Below are 20,730 nucleotides of genomic sequence, written 5' to 3'. Positions count from 1 at the left end.
GAGAAATCTGTGCCTCCTGAGGGAGTCTGAGCTGTGGAATCATAGCTTCCTCCCAAGGGCAGTGCAGCCTCCCAGCACCTCCCACTGGTCCCTTTTAGCATGGGGACAAGCAGAAGTGTGAAGGCGCAAGAGCAGGGCTGAGGGGGTGGGGGCAGGAAGAGAGGTTGTCCACTGGCACTTCCATGGGGCTGCCCTTGCTGCCCGCCCAGAGGAGCGCTGCATGGTCCACTTGAGAAGGCACTGCCTGCAACACACACACACACACACCACCACCACCACCACCACCCCCTTTCCCAGCCTTTTCCCCTCCCAGGCAGTTCTCTGCCTTGGGAAAGCTTCTCCTTCGTGAGCCCCTGTGCTGCCCCTCAAGAAGGCCCACCAGGGCGGCCCCCGGGAACCCCTCCCCCAGAACAGCTCGGCTGTGCATTTGGGTTACACCTGTTCATGAAGGTCCCTGGGTAGTGGAAGAGGGTGTCTGACTGGGAGACTTGTTTGCAATGGACCCCTGGTCACAAAGCCAGTTCCACACGTTGTGTTGGAATAACCCCCGTGCACGAGGGAGCTCAAATCAATAGCAATACTTTCAGCCTGGTGACACAGTGCTGGGCTGCTAACCTCAAGATCATCAGTTCAAAACCACCAGCTAGCTCCAAGGGAGAAAGATGAGGCTTTCTACTCTGGTAAAGTGCTACCGTCTTGGAAACCCACTGGGGCAGTTCTCCCCTGTCCTGTAGGGTTACTGTCCCATCAGGGCCACCATCCTCATGTGCCTCATGCAGTCAGCCCAGGCCCACCTGGGAGCCAAGGAAGGAGATGGTCTTCAGACACAGAGCAAATCCAGGCCAGTTCACAAGCTAGGGTCCCTGGGAGGCCACGGGCATGTGCTCAATTGCCAGCCAAAAGGCCCAAGGTCAACCCAGCAGCGACTCTCTGGGAGCCTTGGAGACCTGGCAGGGCCAGGTCACCAGTCCTGCGGGGTCAGCATGAGCTGGAAGCACCTTGGAAGCAGTGGTTTGGATTGGGGGTGGGGTGGGGGGGACAGCCATGAGCAAGTTGCCCGAGAGTGAATGTTTGTAAATCAGGCCCAGTATTAACTCCAGATCCAACCAGGTGGAGGCCCTCAAGCAGCCAGGATACAGACCTACATGTGTTCATTAAGCACAGGCACAAATGCCTCAGGCAGAGGGTGCCCTGGCGCTGGAGCAGGGGAGGGGGCAGGGCACCTGAGTATTGCAGACAGCACACCGAGGTGGGGGCAGGGGCCACAGCCACCTGCTGGCAGAGGCGGGCTGGTCGTGGGCTCTCCACGGGGTAGTCTTTGCTGCAAAGAAAGCCAGAGACCACGGAAGTCAAGGGAGGGTCTGAAACGGCACCAGACATAGGAGTGGGTTTCCCCGGCTCACACATCTCATCTCTCAACCCAGGAATCGGGGCACATGAACGTCTCACGAAATTCTTATGCTCAGACAGTGGACTGATTCTCTGCTGCACATTGCCACAACACACGCGCTGTTCTCAGATGCAACCCACTGAAGAGCTGCCATGTGCAACACTAACTGCTGAGACCACAGGGTCCGTTTGTAGGAGGAGCCTCAGGAGAGAGAAAATCCACTTCACGTCCTGGTCCAAAGCCTTGTGGCCATGACTCTGACCCTCAAACCACCTGCAGATGGTCCCTTTCTATGAACGGACGGACCCACTGCATCGCCTCTGAATAACCAAGGTTGAAACGTGGAGGGAAAGTTAATGCTATGGGACCCAGTGCACCAGTAGGAGTGAGTGCCACGTTCACGGGGCATCCCACCAAGGGGCACCAACCACCTGCCCACTGGCTGGCATGACACCCAGAATTCAGTGAAAGGCAACCACCTTAGTGATTAGGTGCCCCCACGTCTGTCCTCACAGACAAACAAAGAAACCTGCCGGTCCTGCGCCGGCGTCCTCACAATTGTTCCTGTGCTCGAGCCCATGGCTGCAGCAACTGTATCCGCCCTCTCCTTGAGGCTCTTCCTCTTTCTTTTCCTCGCTGACCCTCTGGTTGACAAAGAATGATGTCCTCCTCCAGGGACTGATCTCTCCAAAATACATAAGATGACGTCCCCCTTCCTCTTTCTGAGGAGCACTCTGGGGTGTCCCCCCCCCATATGGCAGATTGATTGGTTCTTCTTGGTGCTCAGTCATCTTTGTGATATTCCTCACCAATATCAGAATTCAAACATATCGTTCCTTCTTCGATTTTCTTTATTCAAATCCAACTTTGAAATGCCTATGAGGAAATGAAAATATCAGGGCTTGGGTCAGGTGCGGTTGAGTCCTCAAAGTGACCTCCTTGGTTTTCAATATTCTAAAGAGGTCTTGTGCAACAGATTGACCCAACACAATGCATCCTTTGATCTCTTGACTGCTGCCACCAGGAGCACTGATTGTAGATCCAAGTGACATCTTTTCTCCATTTATCATTATCTTGCTTCTTGGTCCAGTTCTGAGCATTTTTATTCACTTTACATTGAGTTGTGATCCAAACTGAAGGCTCCATTTTTAAGACTTGAGTAAATAGTGATATCCATTCATGAATACTTCATTAGTGAGTCCTCTTCACTTTCAGCAAGCAAGGCTGTGTTATCTGCACTCACAGGCTGTTAATGAGTCACATTCTTCTTCTTCACAAAATCCAGCTTCTCTTCGGATTTGCTCACCAGACATTGAATAAGTATGGTGAGAGGATACACGCTGGCACACACCTTTTCTGATTTTAAACCATGCAGGATTCCCTGGTTCTGCTCACACAACTACCTGTTGATCCATGTACAAACTCCCAGGAGCACGAGGAAGGGTTCTGGAATTCCCACTCCGCAATATCACCCATAATTTGTTATGACACAGACAGCCAAATGCTTTGGCATAGTCACCAAAGCACAAGAAACATCTGGTATCTAGGCTTTCAGTCAAGATCCACCTGACATCAGCAGTGACATCCCATTTTTCCATGGGATGTCCTCTCCTGAATCTTAGGCAACTCTCTGTCAATGTACTGTTGCAAGGGTTTTTTAAAAATTATCTTCCATAACATTTTACTTCTGTGTGGTATTACTATTGTTCCATAATTTCTGCCGTCTGCTGGGTCACCTATCTTTGGAATGGGGACCGTGGAGACCTCTTCCTTTTGATGGCCAGGTAGCTGTCTTCCATCGTTCTTGGCACTGATGAGTGTCCACTTTCGAGGCTGCGTCCGCTCGTTCGGACACCTCAGTGGGTGCGTTCCCGGGCCTTGTTTCTCACATGCCTTCAGGCGCAGCATGCGCTCCTGCTCTAGCGTTGGAGGCTCCCGATCATCTACTACCCCAGCGTGACTGATACACACAAGCATGGGTGCAGTGCCTGTGTGTGCCTTCCATTTTCTTTGGATGTTTCTGGCATCATTCAGTGTTTTGCCCACAAAATTCTTTAATATTGCAACTCAAGTCTTTATTTTCCCTTTTACTTGGAGATATGCTATGTTCTTTCCTTTTAGTCTTCCACCTCAAGGTCATTACACATTTCTTTATAGTGCTTTGTCTTCCCAAGCTACTCTTCAGAATCTTTTGTTCAGTTCTTATACTTCATGATTTCTCACATTCATTTTTTAAAACCCCAAACTCAAACCTACTGCCATCGACCCCAAGGACAAAGATGAGCTGCCCTGTGGGTTTCCAGGACTGTGACCTTTCACAGGAGTAGAAACCCCTTCTTTCTTCCCTCCGTGTGGCTGGTGGTTTCAAACTGCTGATCTTTTGGTTGGCGGCCCAACGCATCACCACTCCACCACCCGGGCTGCTTTTCCATTCACTTCAGCTACTCCAATCAGCAACCTTCACAGTCTCTCCCAAAGTCCTTTCTGGTCTTCTCCTTCTTCTGAATTTTTGTTTGCCTTCTGCATTCAATGTGTGTGGCATTCTTCACCGCACAGACCCATCTTGTCTCCGTCGTTCATGTTCAATGAGTCAAATCTGTTCTTGAGATGGTTTCTAAATTCAGGTGGAACGATTCAAGATGGTAATTTGGCTCCTGTGTTGGACTTGTTTTAGGTTTCTTCAGCTTCAACTTGAAGTTTATGAGTGAGTGACAGGTGCGTCTTGACAAGGAATGTGATGCCATTGCCCCTCCATCTACCATTCCGAGTCACAGATCATACAATTGCCCTTTCCAAATGACCAGCACCAGGCCATTCATTCCATCTCACCATCATCTATGAGCACACACCCACCAGGGCTCAGGAAGGACTTTTGTCAGTCTGGTGATTTTTTGCATGGATAGGTGATGCATATTAAAATGAACATTTCCGGGTGGTACAGTGTATTAGGCATTGGGCTGCTAACCACAAGGTCAGCAGTTCAAGCCCACCAGCTGCTCCATGGAAAAAGAAGAGGCTTTCAGTTTCAGTAAATATGTGCAGTGTAGCAATGATGAAACATACAACTTTTTTCTAGTTCCTAAATGCTTCCTCCCAACCCACTATCATGATCCCAATTCTGCCTTACAAATCTGACTAGACCAGAGGATGCATACTGGTACAGATAGGAAATGGAAACACAGGGAATCCAGGATGTATGATCCCTTCAGGACCAGTGGTGAAAGTGGCGATCCTGGGAAGGTGGAGGGAGGGTGGGGTAGAAAGGGGGAACTGATTATAAGGATCTCCATATCACCTCCTCCCTTGGAGACAGACAACAGAAAAGTGGGTGAAGGGATAATGTTGGACAGTGTAAGATATGACAAAATAATAATGTATAAACTATCAAGGGCTCCTGAGGGAGGGGGAAGTGGGGAGGGAGGGGGGAAATGAAGAGCTGATGACAGGGGGCTTACGTGGAGAGCAAATGCTTTGAGAATGAGGAGGGTAACGAATGTACAAATATGCTTTACACAATTGATGTATGTATGGATTGTGATAAGAGTTGTATGAGCCCCCAATAAAATGATATTTTTTAAAAAAGATGTATTGGAAGTCTGAGAAACCCCTGAGGGCAGGTCTACTCTGCCCTACAGGGCCACTAGAAGTCAGATCCAGCTCCATGGCAGGGAGCTTAGTGCTTGTCTCTTCACATGACATTGTTACACTCCAGAGCTGTAGGGAGCCCCAAAGCTTCCCCCTGCCCCCAAGCCCCCATACTCCTCCTCTTGGTGCGAACACCTGTTTGCAAGACTTGCCCAGAAGTTCCAAGACAGCCCTGAATCAGAACCAGTGCCCAGGGCCCATGCCTGACAGAGGTAGCGCTCCCCCAGGAATGGGCCACCAGGCCTGAAAAGCCCAGCACTTTCAGGGGCTCAAGATTTCTAGTCAGCGGTCACTGGAGCAACTTGAGAATATTCTTTAGCTACAATGTTTCTTAAAACTGAGCTTCATCCCAAAGTCACAGTTTCCAAGGTGGTAAAAATAACAGCAGGACTGTAAAGCTCTATGTAAAAATCATATGGGTACGTGTGTGAGAGAGAGAGAGAGAGAATCGCACCCACAGTCTCACACCTGTTTGAAGAAAATCAGTTCAATAATTACATGGTCTCTAAAGTTTACTTCAAATTGAGCTGTAGTGCACAATCGAGAGGGCCTACCACTGGTGGCTGCTCCTGCGCTGTGAAGACCTGTTACCGACACCCTTGGTATTCGTCTTTGGTGTAAACATCGGGACCTTGCTGCAAAGAAAACTCTGTGTCAGCCTCAGAGGTGACAAGCTCCACCTCTCCTCAGAGGGAGACCTGTGTCACAGTGGCTAACTCATTCGGCTGCTAAGCCACAGGCCGTGTGACCCCACCACTCACTCACTTCCTGGAGAAGCGGGGGGAGGGTGTGCTGTGGGGAAGACCCCACACTGGCAACAATGAAGGTGAACTCCGGAAGGCTACCAGGCAAGGCAGTGTCTACCCGACTGTCACCCAACAGCCCCATTTCCCAACTTCCCCTCAGGGCGCGGCCTAGCTGCCCTTCCACCCATACGTGCCCCACCCATGTGCTATCCTCCTGGGGAATACCTCCCCCAAGTCAGCCCCGAGGTCTCCCCAAGCACCTCACACCTGATCTCAGCACTGCCCCCTCATCAAATGGGGGCTCTCAGGAGCTACTTCCCCCCACAACAGCACCCAAGCACTGCCCCACATGGACCCTGGTACCCCTCAGCACCCCCAATAAGGCTCTCCCACTAGGCACATTTAACTATACCCCTTCCCACTTGCACCCCTCCTCCACAATCCTTGCCTTCCCCCTCCGCATCTTCCCCCCCATACCCCAACTCCCCACTAACCCCCTGCACACCATCTCAACTCCTCCTCCCTCCTCTCCCCCCTCCCCCTTGCACTCTATCACCCACCTCGTCCACCCCTTTTGCCCCTACCTGTACCCTCTGCATATCCCTGACTGCCCACCTCCCCTTCCCCATGCACACCCCGCATCTGCACTGGCGCCCCCACCACTACCACCAGGAGGCAAGTCTCCACAGATCAGGATCCCCACAGGTCAAGGGGTGCCCCAGGTCAGGGGGTCCCATGGGTCAAGGGGTCCACACAGGATAAAGCCCTCAGGTCAGGGGTCCCCACAGGTTAGGTAGTCCCCGCAGGCCAGGCATCCCCACATCAGGGGATCCTCAGCATGCACACACACCCAGCTCTGTGCCAGAATCCCTGGTGAAGCATCTGTTGCCCAGAGGCAGTGACCCCATTCCTGCCGTGGGTCCGCTCAACTGAAAGCATGTCTTGATTTACACTAAGTGCTAGAAGCCACCCAACCCCAAGACAGTCTTACGCACCGTGGGCCGTGGCCATAGCCCGAGGACCTGACCTTCGTGTGGAAGACAAGGGGCTGGTCCTGGATTCGGCTCCGGGTGGCAGCGGAGTGGCTGGACACAGGGACTGACAACCACAGAAACCCAAGTTCCGGGATGGACATGAAACAGCACAGAAGCCAGTGTAAGTGCAGGGTTGTTTCTCTGCACGTTCACTCTATCTCATCCTGTAACTACACTAAAGCGCAGTACGATTACAACTGTATTTCAAATGCTGCTCCTCGCGTGACCGCCCTCCCGCACAGCACTGCCATGGGAATCTCAGCAAGCACACGGGGTGGACTGAGCCCAGCAGGGCCTCAGCTCAGGGCACCACATGATGGAGAGACCGGAAGTTCTAGCTCTGCTGTCCTGAGCGCTGTGTGGCTGATGACGTCGACATGTATATTAATGCTCCCTGCAGCCATAAGAAGGCAGCCTTCACACCCTCCACGATGGAGGGAAAGGTGAGCGGTCCAACACCGCCCAGCAGCTGGGAAGAGGGCCAGGTCTGGTCCTGAGAGGCTGAGGCCGTGAGAAACGCTGTGGGTCCCCAGGGTCAGGGCGAGTGGTGGCTGAAGGCTGGTCTGCTTGGCGTTTGTTGGGTTAGGCACTCCGGAATGCGGCTTGTTTGCAGAGGCCGGAGCAGCAGTGAGCGGGTGGACAGACAGAGAGCATGGGAACCCCTCCTTGGGATGGTTGACACCAGCTGGGACAATGGAGCCAACAAGGTTTTCCTCTTACTGGTCACCACCACCACATGGGAGGACCATGGAATGACCACCACCACCGCGGGGTGATCCCTGCTGTCGGGAAAGGAGCATGAGTGTGGGCCCTCCCTGGGAGCATCCAGAAACACTGGAGAGCAAAGGAAGGAAGCAGACGCTGATTGGCTTCTACATCAATCAGTGCAGGGCAGCATGACAAATCTAGCCGGGTGACAACTGTCCATTTGCATCTGGGAGTCTATGACACTGACCAGATGGCCTCTGTCCAGGGGGGTTGGGACATTTCTTCTCAGTGGCTCCACAATACAGCGGGGAGGTTGGTGAGACACAGGAGCTGAAACAGAGGCAAAGCTGTTCTGTAAAAACCGCAATCGTACAGTGGGATTGTCTCAATGAAACACATATTGTAAGGGTAGTTACAAATGACTAGATCACATATTTATGAATATACAGTATTTGGAAATGAAGACATCTGGTAAAAGCTTGTGTTTATCCTTGTAAGTGAAGAAAATATTCTATTTTTATTGAAATGGGTCTGTTCTAATTTACATACTATACTGAAGTAACAGTGTATCATGTTTTACAAAACAGCTATGAACTTTTTTGTACATACGTATAGAGTCTAATTGCTGTTATTGTTGTTGTTAGGTACCATTGAGGCATCTCTGACCCATTTTCTTCTGCACAACAGAACAAAACACTGCACGGTCCTGCGCCAGGCTCACAATTGTGCACACTCACATGCAGTCATAAATTCACTCACTCACAGGCATTCACACCATCACATTCACATGATGCTCCCATACACTTCTTCACATGCTACATGCACACATACGTTCACAGGCATCTTCACTTTACATACACTCACTCATGCACTCTCTCCCAGGCAAATACAAACATACATACACACACTCACCCGCACTCACTTACAGCCACACTTACATAACGTTCACACACTCCCATTTACATGCACTGATTCACAATGACTTAAATGCACACTCAACCCAGCATGCGCTCACATACTCATGTGCGTGCTTGATCACACTCACACACATTCAGGCACTCACACATTCTCGTGCACACTCACTCTCACTCACACACACACACACACACACACACACTCAACCCAGCATTCACACATTTTCTCATCCACACATACTTGCACACACAAGCACCTATTAACATGCATTCACACACACTCATTATCAAACACACACAATGATTGACACTCAGTCATGCACAATCATTCACACTCACTCAGACACTCACAAACTCAGGCACATGCAGTCACATATTTATATCCACAATCAGCACACACACTCTCAGTCACACACACACACACACACACACACACACACACACACTCTACCGTAAAAAGACTTAGTACCTTGCCAGGACGGACAAGTGCCTCCCCACAGCAGCACCCCTCTGGGAGCCTGCCAGGGAGACAGGGTTGATTTCCAGCACAGCAATCTTATTTCCAAACAGGGATGAGAGCAAGCACAGGACCTGCAGGGTTAGAGGTGTGATGGACGCAGAGGGAAGTAACAGATGTGGGCAGTCCAAGTCACCAACACAGCATTCACAGTGAAATCCACATCAGATTCCTGCACACATGCACGATGTCACAGGTGACAGTGACCACAGAGGACTTCCTCACTTATGTAAATTAATACGAGGGGGGAATCAACTCATAATAGCGTGTGGGAAGTGCACACGTCACAGACAAAGGCATCGTACAGCTCAGGGACATGTCACGGACAGACACCCCTACAGAACAGGAACACATGACAGACAGATATCCCTTCAGAACAGGGGCACCTCACAGACAGACACCACTACAACACAGGGACACCTCACAGACAGACACCCCTAAAGAACAGGGCACGTCACAGACAGACAACCCTACAGAACAGGGATATGTCATAGAAAGATGCCACTACAGAACAGGGACACCTCACAGACAGACATCCCTACAAAACAGGGCACGTCACAGACAGACAACCCTACAGAATTGGGGCACCTCCCAGACAGACACTCCAACAGAATAGGAATACCTCACAGAGAGATACTCCTACAGAACAAAGACCCCTCACAGACAGACACCTCCACAGTAGAGGGACATATCATAGAGGCACCCCTTCAGAAGAGGGACATGTCATAGACAGATACCCCTACAGAACAGGGACACCTCACAAACAGATACCTCTACAGAACATAGATACCTCACAAACGGACACCCCCACAGAACATAGACACCTCACGGGCAGACACCCCTACAGAGCAGGGACACCTCACAGACATATCCCTACAGAACCAGGACACCTAACAGAGACATCTACAGCACAGGGACACCTCACAGACACCCCTACAGAAAAGGTCACCTCACAGACAGACACCCCTACAGAACCAGGACTCCTCACTGACAGACACCCCTGCAGAACAGGGACCCCTCACAGACACAACACCCCTACAGCACAGGGACATATCACAGACAGACACCCCTACAGCACAGGGTAGTGTCACAGACAGACACCCCTACAGCACAGGGTAGTGTCACAGACAGACACCCCTACAGCACAGGGTAGTGTCACAGACAGACACCCCTACAGAACAGGGTAGTGTCACAGACAGACACCCCTACAGAACAGGGTAGTGTCACAGACAGACACCCCTACAGAACAGGGTTATATCACAGACAGACAACCCTACAGCACAGGAACATATCACAGACAGACACCCCTACAGAGCAGGGTGGTGTCACAGACACAGACTCATCACCGGCTGCATAAACGAAGTCCATAAAGGTGTCAACACTAACCTTCCCATTCACAGCTTCCGTCATGATGGCACATGATCCCGCCACTGTAATGCTGAGGTCGGCAAAGTCTTGGTGTGCAGAGAAGAGAGAGAAGCTACGTTTAAGAAGCAAGCAAGGAGCACCGTCCATGCGTGCGTGCATCAGGATGAGAGCTCGAGCGGGCAGGCTCCAGCCAGCCCGTGAGCGGGGTCGGGCCAGGTTGGCTGCAGCCCCACAAGGGAAGATCAGCAGGAGGCAGACATGCAGACACACGAGTGTGTCCGGGAAGGCCCTGACAAAAGGAGAAAGGAGGCTTTGCAGGGAGACCAGGAGTCCAGGACATGGAGTGACCAGCTGGTCAGTCAGGTGAGAAGGACCAAGGACCACGAAAGCTAGAGGCCAGGAACCTGTGCCCAGTGCGGCTGGAGCGGTGGCTGGCTGGTCAGTGCTGTGTGTGCTGAGGACACTGGGAGCGCAGGGAGGGCTCGCACAGCGACCGAGCCTGGGCCTCGGGGTCACGTAGACAGACAGGGATGGAGCAGTACTTGGGGGCAGGGTTGAGAGGAAGGGGACAGGTAAGCGTGGGCTGAGGGGAGAGGCAGCAGTAACCAGGCCTCGAGGAGGGGTAGGGGCAAAAAGGCCAATCTCACAGAATGGCCCCTGTGGGTTTCTGAGACTGTCACTCTCTTTGGGAGTAGAAAGCACCGTCTTTCTCCGCGTACCTGGCGGAAAAAGGACGCACGTCACAAGACTTCGAACAAGGGTGGGGTGAGGTTGGGGGCTTACCTTCATACAGTAAGGCAACTTCCAGTTCAAAGCTGGCCAAGTTGAAGCAGAACAAGCCGGCGGAGCTCCCAATCCACAGGCACGTGGCACTGGCAGAAGGCAGGCTGGTTTTAGGTGTGTGTGTGGGCGGGGGGTGGCAGTGATGGCCTGCCTGAGGGCCGGGTACCACCACTCAGTCTCCACGACTGAACTGTATGATACGTGCCCATGCCAATTGAACGGCTGTAAAACTGGCCCAGACCAGACGCCTCCAGCTCTCTGGCTCGAGGTTATGCATTCCTGTTCATTTGGACACCTCCCAACTTTTCCGGGTCCATACTCCGTATGTTCCACACTCCAGTTCCTAACGGCCATGTGGGGCTGCTTCTTCTCGTGTTGAGTCTTGCAACATCAGAAACGCAGGCTCTGAAAGCTTGACTCCAGTCACGTCATCAAGGTCAACTCTCCTGAGCTCCCCTTCATCTTTGGAGCCTCCCAACCTGAGGAGCGCGCGCATCCAGCACCACGCAGGATGGTGCTCTGCCGTGCCTGGTGCGGCCATTACATAACTTCAGGTCAACTTGACATATGAAAGTGTAGCGGTGGAGTCTAGCCCGTCACTCTGGTCACAGCCTGATGGTGACTCGAGGGCCCTAGGAACCTCTCCCTGCCTTCTCCTTCCTGCTGTGAGCCACCCGGAGACCTTCCAGAGCCATTGCATCCATAAGACTTTGCCCTCACCAGCCTGTGATCGTCCTGCGTTTCGCATCACTGCACGCGGCTGCAGGAGTCTGAAGAGGGTCTGGTGGACTTGAGGTGGACTGGGCTGGGGTCTTTACTGATGCATCATGATGTCTTGATAGAAGGCTCTTTCTTATGCATGTCACTGAATTTGTTTTCCTAGTCAACCTGGCCTCATACAATTGGTAAAATTCACTGGCAAAATTCAGAAGCAGATTGCCAGGGATATCTTATGCGCCTGTTCAACCTGGCAGCTGTGCTGAAATTCACCTGTCCCCTAGCCCCTGCTGCTTTCTGAAATGCCTGCCTGCAGCATAGTTCCCAGTATCATGGCAGCTCGGGACAACCTCCGGCAGACAGCGAGGCCCTCTTTTGTGGGAGTAAGACCAGTACCCCTGAGGGAGGCCCCCACCACTGAGACCATCCCCTGAGTGAAAGTGCCCCCTAACATGCACTGCCCCATGAGACCGCCCCCTGACACGCACGGCCCCGACAGGCGCCGCCCCCTGACACTCACTGCCGCTTGCACACTAGAACCTTGGCACCTGGAACCTACCAAGTGGAAGGCCCTGGTTACCTACCCCTTCCTCCCCGGGCTCCCACTGAGGGGCAGGTCACAGCGCTCCAGGTGCAGGACAGGAAGGTCCGCCTCGGCCCTCGCTTCTTTCTTCCTCTCACCTGGGGAGGAAGCCAGCCGTACGAATCTCGGAGCGGGAGCAAAGCTCCAGGCTAAGAAGCAAGCGACTTGCGACAAGGCAGGCCATGGGCTGGAAAGGAGATCCCAAAACAGGTGGCCCTGGACATGTGCCCGCCTGCAGGCTGTCGCCAAGGGCAGACAGGACGGGATCTACCGCGCCACAGCCCCAAGGAGCTCCACTCAGCTTTTCATTGTGGGCTACAGTGACAGACGCACAGCGTGCTTTACAGCCCTAGCACCCTGACCCATGCGCTTAAAACAGCGGGAGACTTGTCCTCTTCAAACACAATATGGCTAGGCTTCTCTTCTTAAAAAGCAAAAGCAGAAACTGTCCCGGCGGGAGGCTATGATGAAGCATGGGTGATCTGTAAGCTAGATGCGTCTTGGGGCTTAAACATTCCAGAACATGGTTAAAAATAAAATTAGACCTGCGCTTAGAGGCTGCCAGGAATAACCATGAAGTGTCCAGCTTAAGCCCAGGTCCACTCTAGTCCAGTGGGTTCTGCCCTGTGGGGACCCTGCACGACAGAGCAGCTCTGCTCACTGGGATCGTGAGATGCCACGGAGTAGGTGGCCAAACACTAGGAAGATGGAAGCTTGCAGGGCCTATAAAGCAGGAGGTCCAGAGCCTAAAGCCAAGGGGGAGGTCCAGGAACTAAAGCAGGGGGGCGGTCCAGGGCCTAAAGCAGGAGTAGGTCCAGGGCCTAAAAACCAGGAGGAGGTCCAGAGCCTAAAGCCAGGGGGAGGTCCAGAGCCTAAAACCAGGAGGAGGTCCAGAGCCTAAAGCCAGGGGGAGGTCCAGAGCCTAAAACCAGGAGGAGGTCCAGAGCCTAAAGCCAGGGGGAGGTCCAGGAACTAAAGCAGGAGGAGGTTCAGGGCCTAAAGCAGGAGGAGGCCCAGGGCCTAAAGCAGGAGGAGGCCCAGGAACTAAAGTAGGAGGAGGTTCAGGGCCTAAAGCAGGAGGAGGTCCAGGAACTAAAGCAGGAGGAGGCCCAGGAACTAAAGCAGGAGGAGGTTCAGGGCCTAAAGCAGGAGGAGGTCCAGGAACTAAAGCAGGAGGAGGCCCAGGGCCTAAAGCAGGAGGAGGTTCAGAGCCTAAAGCAGGGGGAGATCCAGGGCCTAAAGCAGGGGGAGGCCCAGGAACTAAAGCAGGGGGAGGTTCAGGGCCTAAAGCAGGGGGAAGCCCAGGGTCTAAAGCAGGAGGAGGCCCAGGGCCTAAAGCAGGAGGCGGCCCAGGGCCTAAAGCAGGAGGAGGCCCAGGGCCGGGCTGCACTGTTCGTTGGCAGACGGTGCACTGCCTTCGACAGTAGCACCTACAGGGCTCTCATTTCACAAGCCCGTCTCTGGGGCCTGCCTTCCAGGACACTGCTGGACGGGGTCAACAGCCAAGTTCTCAGGAAGCAGGCGGGAAGTTAGCCATTCGCAGGGACCCCTTCCCATGACAAATGGGCAGCAGCAGCACTGTCCCCACCCCACCCCCCCGTCACCCTCACTTGTGTCACCACCTGGGCCATAGAGCAGCTCTCCCTCCCATGGCACGCCACACCCATACACTGATCAGTGGGTGCTGCTGGGGACGGTGGTGCCCAGGGGCTGGGTGAGAGAGGCTGAGCCAAGTTACCTGAGATGCTGCAGAGCCCAAGCTGCTCCTTCCTGGCGAAGAAGCTCGCTGCCTTTCTCCTGAGGTCCACGCGCGTCACACAGCGATAGGGGTGCCTTTCAGCCAGGCTGAAGACCCAGAGCTGCAAGACCCACGCACAGATGCTGGGTCTGCAGAAGTCGTGCCCACGGATGAGCAGCAAAGTCCAGCAAGAGGAGGGAGTGGATGTGTGGCAGGACCTCCTAAGAGACCCATGTGTGGTTCAGGTGTCTGCTAGAAAGCACTGGTGAGGGGGTCGCATGTGCTCAGGCCAGTCATCAACTCCCACCGAGATTAACCCGTCACCCGCCCCTATGCTCACACGTCCCCCATCACCATCTGTACACACATCACACAGCATGGTCTGTGCAAACATCTGCACACACATCACACACCACCATCTGCACACACGTCCATCATACACCAGGGTCTGCACACGTGTCCCCCAGCATGGTCTGCACACACGTCACACACAGCAGTGTTCACACGTCACAAATCAACCTGCACACACCAAGAGATGCTTGTGGCCACACATAGTAGGGGGCCAGTAACTGTCAGGAAGGGGCGGGAGCCAACTTGGTTTCCCAGGAGACACTGTGCCCCACTAATCATGCCGGCCAGCGTTGTGGGGCTGAGTTTGAAGTCGATGAAGTACGAGTGTCACCCTCCTGTCCAAACCACGTGGGAACCTTCTGCAGACACCAGCCTGGCCCAGGGGTGCTTGGCTCAGGCAGTGGCGCTGAGGGCCTGTCCTCCACGGTGGTCACGGGAGGCAGATCGGCGCAGGGCCTCACCTGACCGTTGGCACAGCCGGTCACCAGCTGCTCGGAGTCTCTGTGGAGGAGCACGCTGAGGAGAGGACAGGCTGCGGAAGGAGCACAGGAGGCCGGGCGTCCGCTCAAGGGCAGCCACGCAGCGGTGACTGTCACCAGCGCACCTCCTTGAGGCAGGCTCAGGGGCGCGTGCAGAGTCTTCCTCAGAAGCAGAGAAGCAAAGCCTGAGAGGCCCTGAGTGTGTGTGTGTGTATGTGTGTTGGGGGTTGGGGCGTTCCTAATAAAGGGCCCGGGCCAGACTTAGAAACATGGGCGTTCATCCCAGCAGGGAACCCACTGTGTGCACACACCCTGGGAGAGAAGTGTCCCACATGTCCGAGGCTGGAAAGCCTGTCACCACTGCGCCACCACCAAGCCCAGCCTTCGTTTCCACCAGGGAGCAAGTGGGTAGGGATGATGAGCCCAGACGCATGGCGCTCAGGGTGCCGGCCATCTGAACAGGGCCCTTGCCTGCACAAGCTTCATGGGAGCAGCCAGGGCCTCCTGCCCCACAGCCTCCCCCCTGCCCCCCGGGTCTGCCAACGTGCAGCGGCCAGTGAGGGCGCTGGCCATGGGAGAGATGGACCTGCTCCGTTAGCATGTCCCCGCCCTGGTTCATGGGATGCTGTGCGGTGGGTGTGCGTGACATGCTTGGAGGACCCCACCCTGTGTGAACGGCACCCAGTCTTACCTGAGAGCACAGGTGAGGTATATACCGCGGTCCCCACACGGCAGTCCCACACCTGCAACAAGCATACGGCCCTTCAGGAGAGAACAGAGCTGTGAGCTAAAGGTACCCCCAACACAAACACCTCCAAGCCCACGGCCATTGAATCTGTCCCTGCAGGACAGGGTAGACTGACCCCTGAGAGCTTTTACAGGAATAGAAAACCTCATCTTTCTCCCTCTCAGCCGTTGGGGGTTTCGAACCACTGACCTCACCGCGAGCAGCTCACTGCTTAACCTGCTGTGCCACCAGGGATCTGTTCCCCAGTTATGTTACTGCATAGGATCAGTCTCTACAACACAGGGATCCGTTCCCCAGTTATGTCAGTGTATAGGATCAGTCTCTACAACACAGGGATCCGTTCCCCAGTTATGTCAGTGTACAGGATCACTTCTCTACAACACAGGGATCCGTTCCCCAGTTATGTCAGTGTACAGGATCAGTCTCTACAACACAGGGATCCATTCCCCAGTTATGTCAGTGTACAGGATCACTTCTCTACAACACAGGGATCCGTTCCCCAGTTATGTCAGTGCATAGGATCAGTCTCTACAACACAGGGATCCGTTCCCCAGTTATGTCAGTGTACAGGATCACTTCTCTACAACACAGGGATCCGTTCCCCAGTTATGTTACTGCATAGGATCAGTCTCTACAACACAGGGATCCATTCCCCAGTTATGTCAGTGTACAGAATCAGTCTCTACAACACAGGGATCCGTTCCCCAGTTATGTCAGTGTATAGGATCAGTCTCTACAACACAGGGATCCGTTCCCCAGTTATGTCAGTGTACAGGATCACTTCTCTACAACACAGGGATCCGTTCCCCAGTTATGTCAGTGTACAGGATCACTTCTCTACAACACAGGGATTCGTTCCCCAGTTATGTCAGTGCATAGGATCAGTCTCTACAACACAGGGATCCGTTCCCCAGTTATGTCAGTGTACAGGATCACTTCTCTACAACACAGGGATCTGTTCCCCAGTTATGTCAGTGTATAGGATCACTTCTCTACAACACAGGGATCCGTTCCCCAGTTATGTCAGTGTATAGGATCAGTCTATACAACACAGGGATCCATTCCCCAGTTATGTCAGTGTACAGGATCACTTCTCTACAACAGAACATTACAAGCATATAAGCACTAAAGCTGTGGAAAGCAATGTAAGATGAAAGAAGCTTATGTGCAAAGTTGACGTCCTCAGAAATGGCAGCCTCTGGACTTGGCAGAACCAGAAAGCAAACAGCTGGAAAGTGGGGAAGGGAGGCTGAGGCCGGGGTCCTGGTTCTGCGACCCCACGGGGGCTTAACCATGCAATCACACTGCCTGTCCGAGACCACACGGCTAACTGTCTGGCACTCATGGGGGATGCCGGGAACTGACTGGCTTCCTGAGCCCGGTTTGCTGGGGCAGAACTCCCTGGTCTCGGGTGATGGTTTTCCTCTTCTGCCTCATCCCTGTGGCAGACTGTGGGCAGACCTGAGTGTCCGGCTCAGGGGCCGTGGTTCTGAGGAGAATGGCCTCAGGCTATCCTGGGAACGTAAGGGTGCCCGCCCCCCAGCCTCCCACAGGTGCAGTGGCAGGTGCACACCACCCGGGCAGCACCAGAGCTCTCCCAGGCAAAGCTGGTGTACAGCCGGCCGGCCAGGTACCTTGAAGCTTCTGTCCTCAGACACAGAGAAGAGGGTGTCTGCTTGCCAAGTACTGAAAGCCAGTGCGGTCACTGGAGCCAGATGGCCCTGCAGCTCAGCCAGGACAGTTGGGCTCTAGAGAGTGGATGAGGGGTCAATGACAATTATTATCACAAAACCCTCTTCTAAATGAGAGACAACTGTGTATAAACCAAGAAGTCAGAAATCAGGCAGCTGAGCCAAGCGGGCACAGCCACACACCACAGACCCAGTTTGGAAAGTACCAGCCAACTTAAGACTGTCCCTGAGCATAAGTGGGGTACACGTGTCCTCCTCGGGCCCTCTCACCTCTGCCACCCTCCCCTCCCACACCACATCTGTCTGCCAGGCTTCTGTCCTGAGTAGGCGCATCCCACAGGGGGCATGCAGGGAAGGCTCCCTGGAAAGGCTGGAGCCCGGTCTGGGCAGAGCTTTGCACCTGCTGCTTAGTTTCACCACTCACTGTGCGGCTGAGACCCTGCCCTGCTGTGGCTTTCTCTTCCCGGGACCCTTCACCAGACCCACTGGGGATTCCATTCCCCAGGTGCCCGACGCTGTTTCAACGACGAGTTGTACTAGTAGCCTGGCGCTAGTACAGGGAAGCACCGTGAGATGTCCACACAGAGCGTCTCATGCATTTCGGCTTCTCCACGGACTTCCCCAGAGGACCAGACTGGACCAAGAGCAAGTAGACTCCATCTACCTTTCTCCTGGCGCACTTCCTAGCATTTGCCTGTGGGGTCCAGTGCATTGTTACGTCTTCTTTCAGGTATGACCCTCCGTTTCACAACTGGGTCCAAACTGAACTGAAGGCAGGAACTGTGCTCTCGGTGTCCCCAAAGATGCCACACCCTCTTTGCTTGGGGTCCTCTATTGAGACTTCATGCCTAGCATCTTCCTGGCCTGAAATGTTTTCAGTGGATTCAGCAAGAACATTCTTTGCAGACAAATAACTTTGTTAGCCAGATTCATCTGGACAAATAAAAGACCAACTGTGATAAGCGGAAGGATTTGGGATATCCCACAAGCATCTCACCCACAGCATGAATGGAGAAGCAGCAGCGTGTCCCTTAAAATGCTCCTAATTGTTCGTTCTAATTGTTCTCCGCGCTTCACACTGTTCTCGGCCTTACCATCTCACCATCCAATGCAAAATCAATAACCTTCATGAGAAAGCAAGATAGGTGATTCCTATGAAAATGAGACTGATGAACGAGGTCAACAGAAGCGCTCAGGATTAGGACCTTGAGCCCGGCTGCGGGAGGGCCATGAAGATTTGAGGAGAAGCACGGAAGCCCTGCGGGATGAGGACTTAGAAGCGGGCCACAAAGCACAGTCTCAGGAGGGCTTGGAGAGAAGACTGTGAAAGGACGGGGAATGCTTGATGACACTTCTAAGGTCACCCCTGGTACGCAGCAGTCCTGAACAGGCCTGGGCTGATGGGAAATAGCAGGCGCAGTACAGCTCCGTCTGCTTTCATGTCCCTCCCCTCCCCGAGAGAGCCGGCCCCGGTTGCAGTTGCTCTGCGGGGAGGACATGCACACCTACCTTGGTGTCCAGCATGAGTATCCTAGTCCCCACGCTCAAGGCGACAGTACAATCGTGCAGGCTGAACCCCAGGCAGATCACCTTCCCCAGGAGCGAGCCCAGGACCGTTCCACGAGGAGCCATCCCTGTGGGTGGCAGTCGTGTCAGCCCACAAACACCCCCATGTCTGCCCACAATCAGCAGCATGATTAGACATGGGGGGCAATCTTTCTCCTGAAGTCACGGGGGGCACTGATAAGACCCTGCTCAGAAGTATTAAGACCAGCAGCCATTCAGTCTCTGGACAGTGTGAGAGAGAAGAACTGGCTGGGGGGGGGGGGCACACGAGGGGTGTCCACACGGTGAGGTCATTTGGGTCACCCTTCTGAGAATGGCATGGGGCGACTGTGAGTGGCTGTACTCCAGGAGCAGCCAGCCAGGACCCATCCCGGAAGTGGAGAAGGCACTGCTGCAGCAACTGAGCTGACCACTAGAGGGCCTCTGTGCCCACAACCCCCAGGGCGCCTGCTGTAGTGAAGGTAGGGCTCTTTCCAGTGAACAGCCAGGAGGGACCTGATTCTGGATGGTCTTACCACAGACTGTCAGTTCTGTGTGGCCTCCATGCCTTGGGTCACAGTGGGCTTGGTGTGCTGCCCAGGCTGCCCACCTCAGGCTAGAGACTTGTCAGAGTTCCCAGGGAAAATGAACAGGCCACAGTGGGAGCATAGCACCTCTTAAAGTGGGACCAACTGTCCACAGACACCACTACAGGAAGCAAGCAACACACACACACGTGCTGCATTGGTGTGCACATATGCTCTGTGCATGTGTGTGTGTACATACGGCAGTCACCTCTGGGTACGTGTGGCTATGTACGGCATGATACACCTCTGTGTACATGTGCATGCAGGTGTGTGTGTGTGTGTGTGTGTATGTGTGCGTGTGCAGATCAGGGGTGATGCTCTGCTAGCAGATTCGCGATGCTACAGACCAGATGAAGGTAGGACATGAGCTGGCATGGATGCTGTGGTCTGCTGAAATAAGGTGGCAGCAGTTTCCTAGAGTGATCCTGCAAATTTTTCAAGTCACTGCGTGAGCTCCAACTCCTTCCTGTGGTTCCATGAGGCCCAGTTTCCCGAGCATCAGTGGTGGTGCCTAGTGGGCCTCTCCTCCTGCTGCCAGGCAAGCCACATGGGCACACTCGCCCTCGCCTCCAGGCAAGGGGGCCTTTACGTAGGGGTCTGGAAATCGACCCTCTGCCAGCACTGAGCCCTGTTCGTTCCCACAAGGACACACCCTTCTCAGAAGAAGCCGGGTCAGATGTGCCTGTGAGGCTCTCCACACCCTGGGCCTCATCAGTCACCAGTCTCGCTGGCTGTGGCTCTATCTATCCATCCCACGTCCACTGGGACCAAGCCCTCTCAGTCGAAAGCCCTCAGCTCAAGGCATGTCTGCTAGTCAAGTAAAACACCGTGCGAACCGGAAGCATCTCTTTCATTCTCACAAAAACCAGGCTTTTCTGAACCCTAAGCTATGTTGCTGGCAGGGGTCACTGAGCTGGTTCCAATCAGGGGGGGCCATGCGGACAAGGGGGTGCGATGCATCTGCTCACGAGCATTACTGTACTCCCGCCCAGGGTCGCAGCCAGCGCCCATCCATTTGTGGAGGGTCTGCCGCAGCTTGCCAATCCCGTCTGTTGGTTGGGTCCTTGAGAGAAGCAAATCAGTGACAGTCATAGGTGCTGATGTATCGAGAGAGACTGAGATCGAGAAATGGTTTCTCACACAGGTGTGGAAGCAGGTAAGCCCAGTCTAGTTCAAGTTCAGATGA

The 20,730-nt window shown here is 53.8% G+C and overlaps 1 protein-coding gene across 1 annotated transcript in view; it reads right to left on the bottom strand.

Annotated features, from left to right (window-relative positions):
• The window catches only part of WDR27 (WD repeat domain 27), a 78,023-nt gene that overhangs the window by 45,197 nt on the left and 12,096 nt on the right, over positions 1-20,730 (bottom strand). The window contains exons 4-16 of the mRNA XM_075554203.1: positions 18,922-19,046; positions 17,356-17,469; positions 15,665-15,716; positions 14,956-15,026; positions 14,144-14,264; positions 12,423-12,503; positions 11,106-11,252; positions 10,341-10,408; positions 8,907-9,028; positions 7,726-7,853; positions 6,777-6,954; positions 5,590-5,670; positions 1,224-1,321 (exon numbers count right to left, since the gene is read on the bottom strand). Coding sequence (XP_075410318.1) covers positions 1,224-1,321; positions 5,590-5,670; positions 6,777-6,954; positions 7,726-7,853; positions 8,907-9,028; positions 10,341-10,408; positions 11,106-11,252; positions 12,423-12,503; positions 14,144-14,264; positions 14,956-15,026; positions 15,665-15,716; positions 17,356-17,469; positions 18,922-19,046 — 1,386 coding nt within the window. The remainder of the gene's footprint in view (positions 1-1,223; positions 1,322-5,589; positions 5,671-6,776; positions 6,955-7,725; positions 7,854-8,906; positions 9,029-10,340; positions 10,409-11,105; positions 11,253-12,422; positions 12,504-14,143; positions 14,265-14,955; positions 15,027-15,664; positions 15,717-17,355; positions 17,470-18,921; positions 19,047-20,730) is intronic.

Source organism: Tenrec ecaudatus, chromosome 7, assembly GCF_050624435.1.
Source record: "Tenrec ecaudatus isolate mTenEca1 chromosome 7, mTenEca1.hap1, whole genome shotgun sequence".
Lineage (NCBI taxonomy): Eukaryota > Metazoa > Chordata > Mammalia > Afrosoricida > Tenrecidae > Tenrec > Tenrec ecaudatus.
Note: the sequence above shows the minus strand (reverse complement) of the source record. Positions and strands in the feature narration are given on the sequence as shown.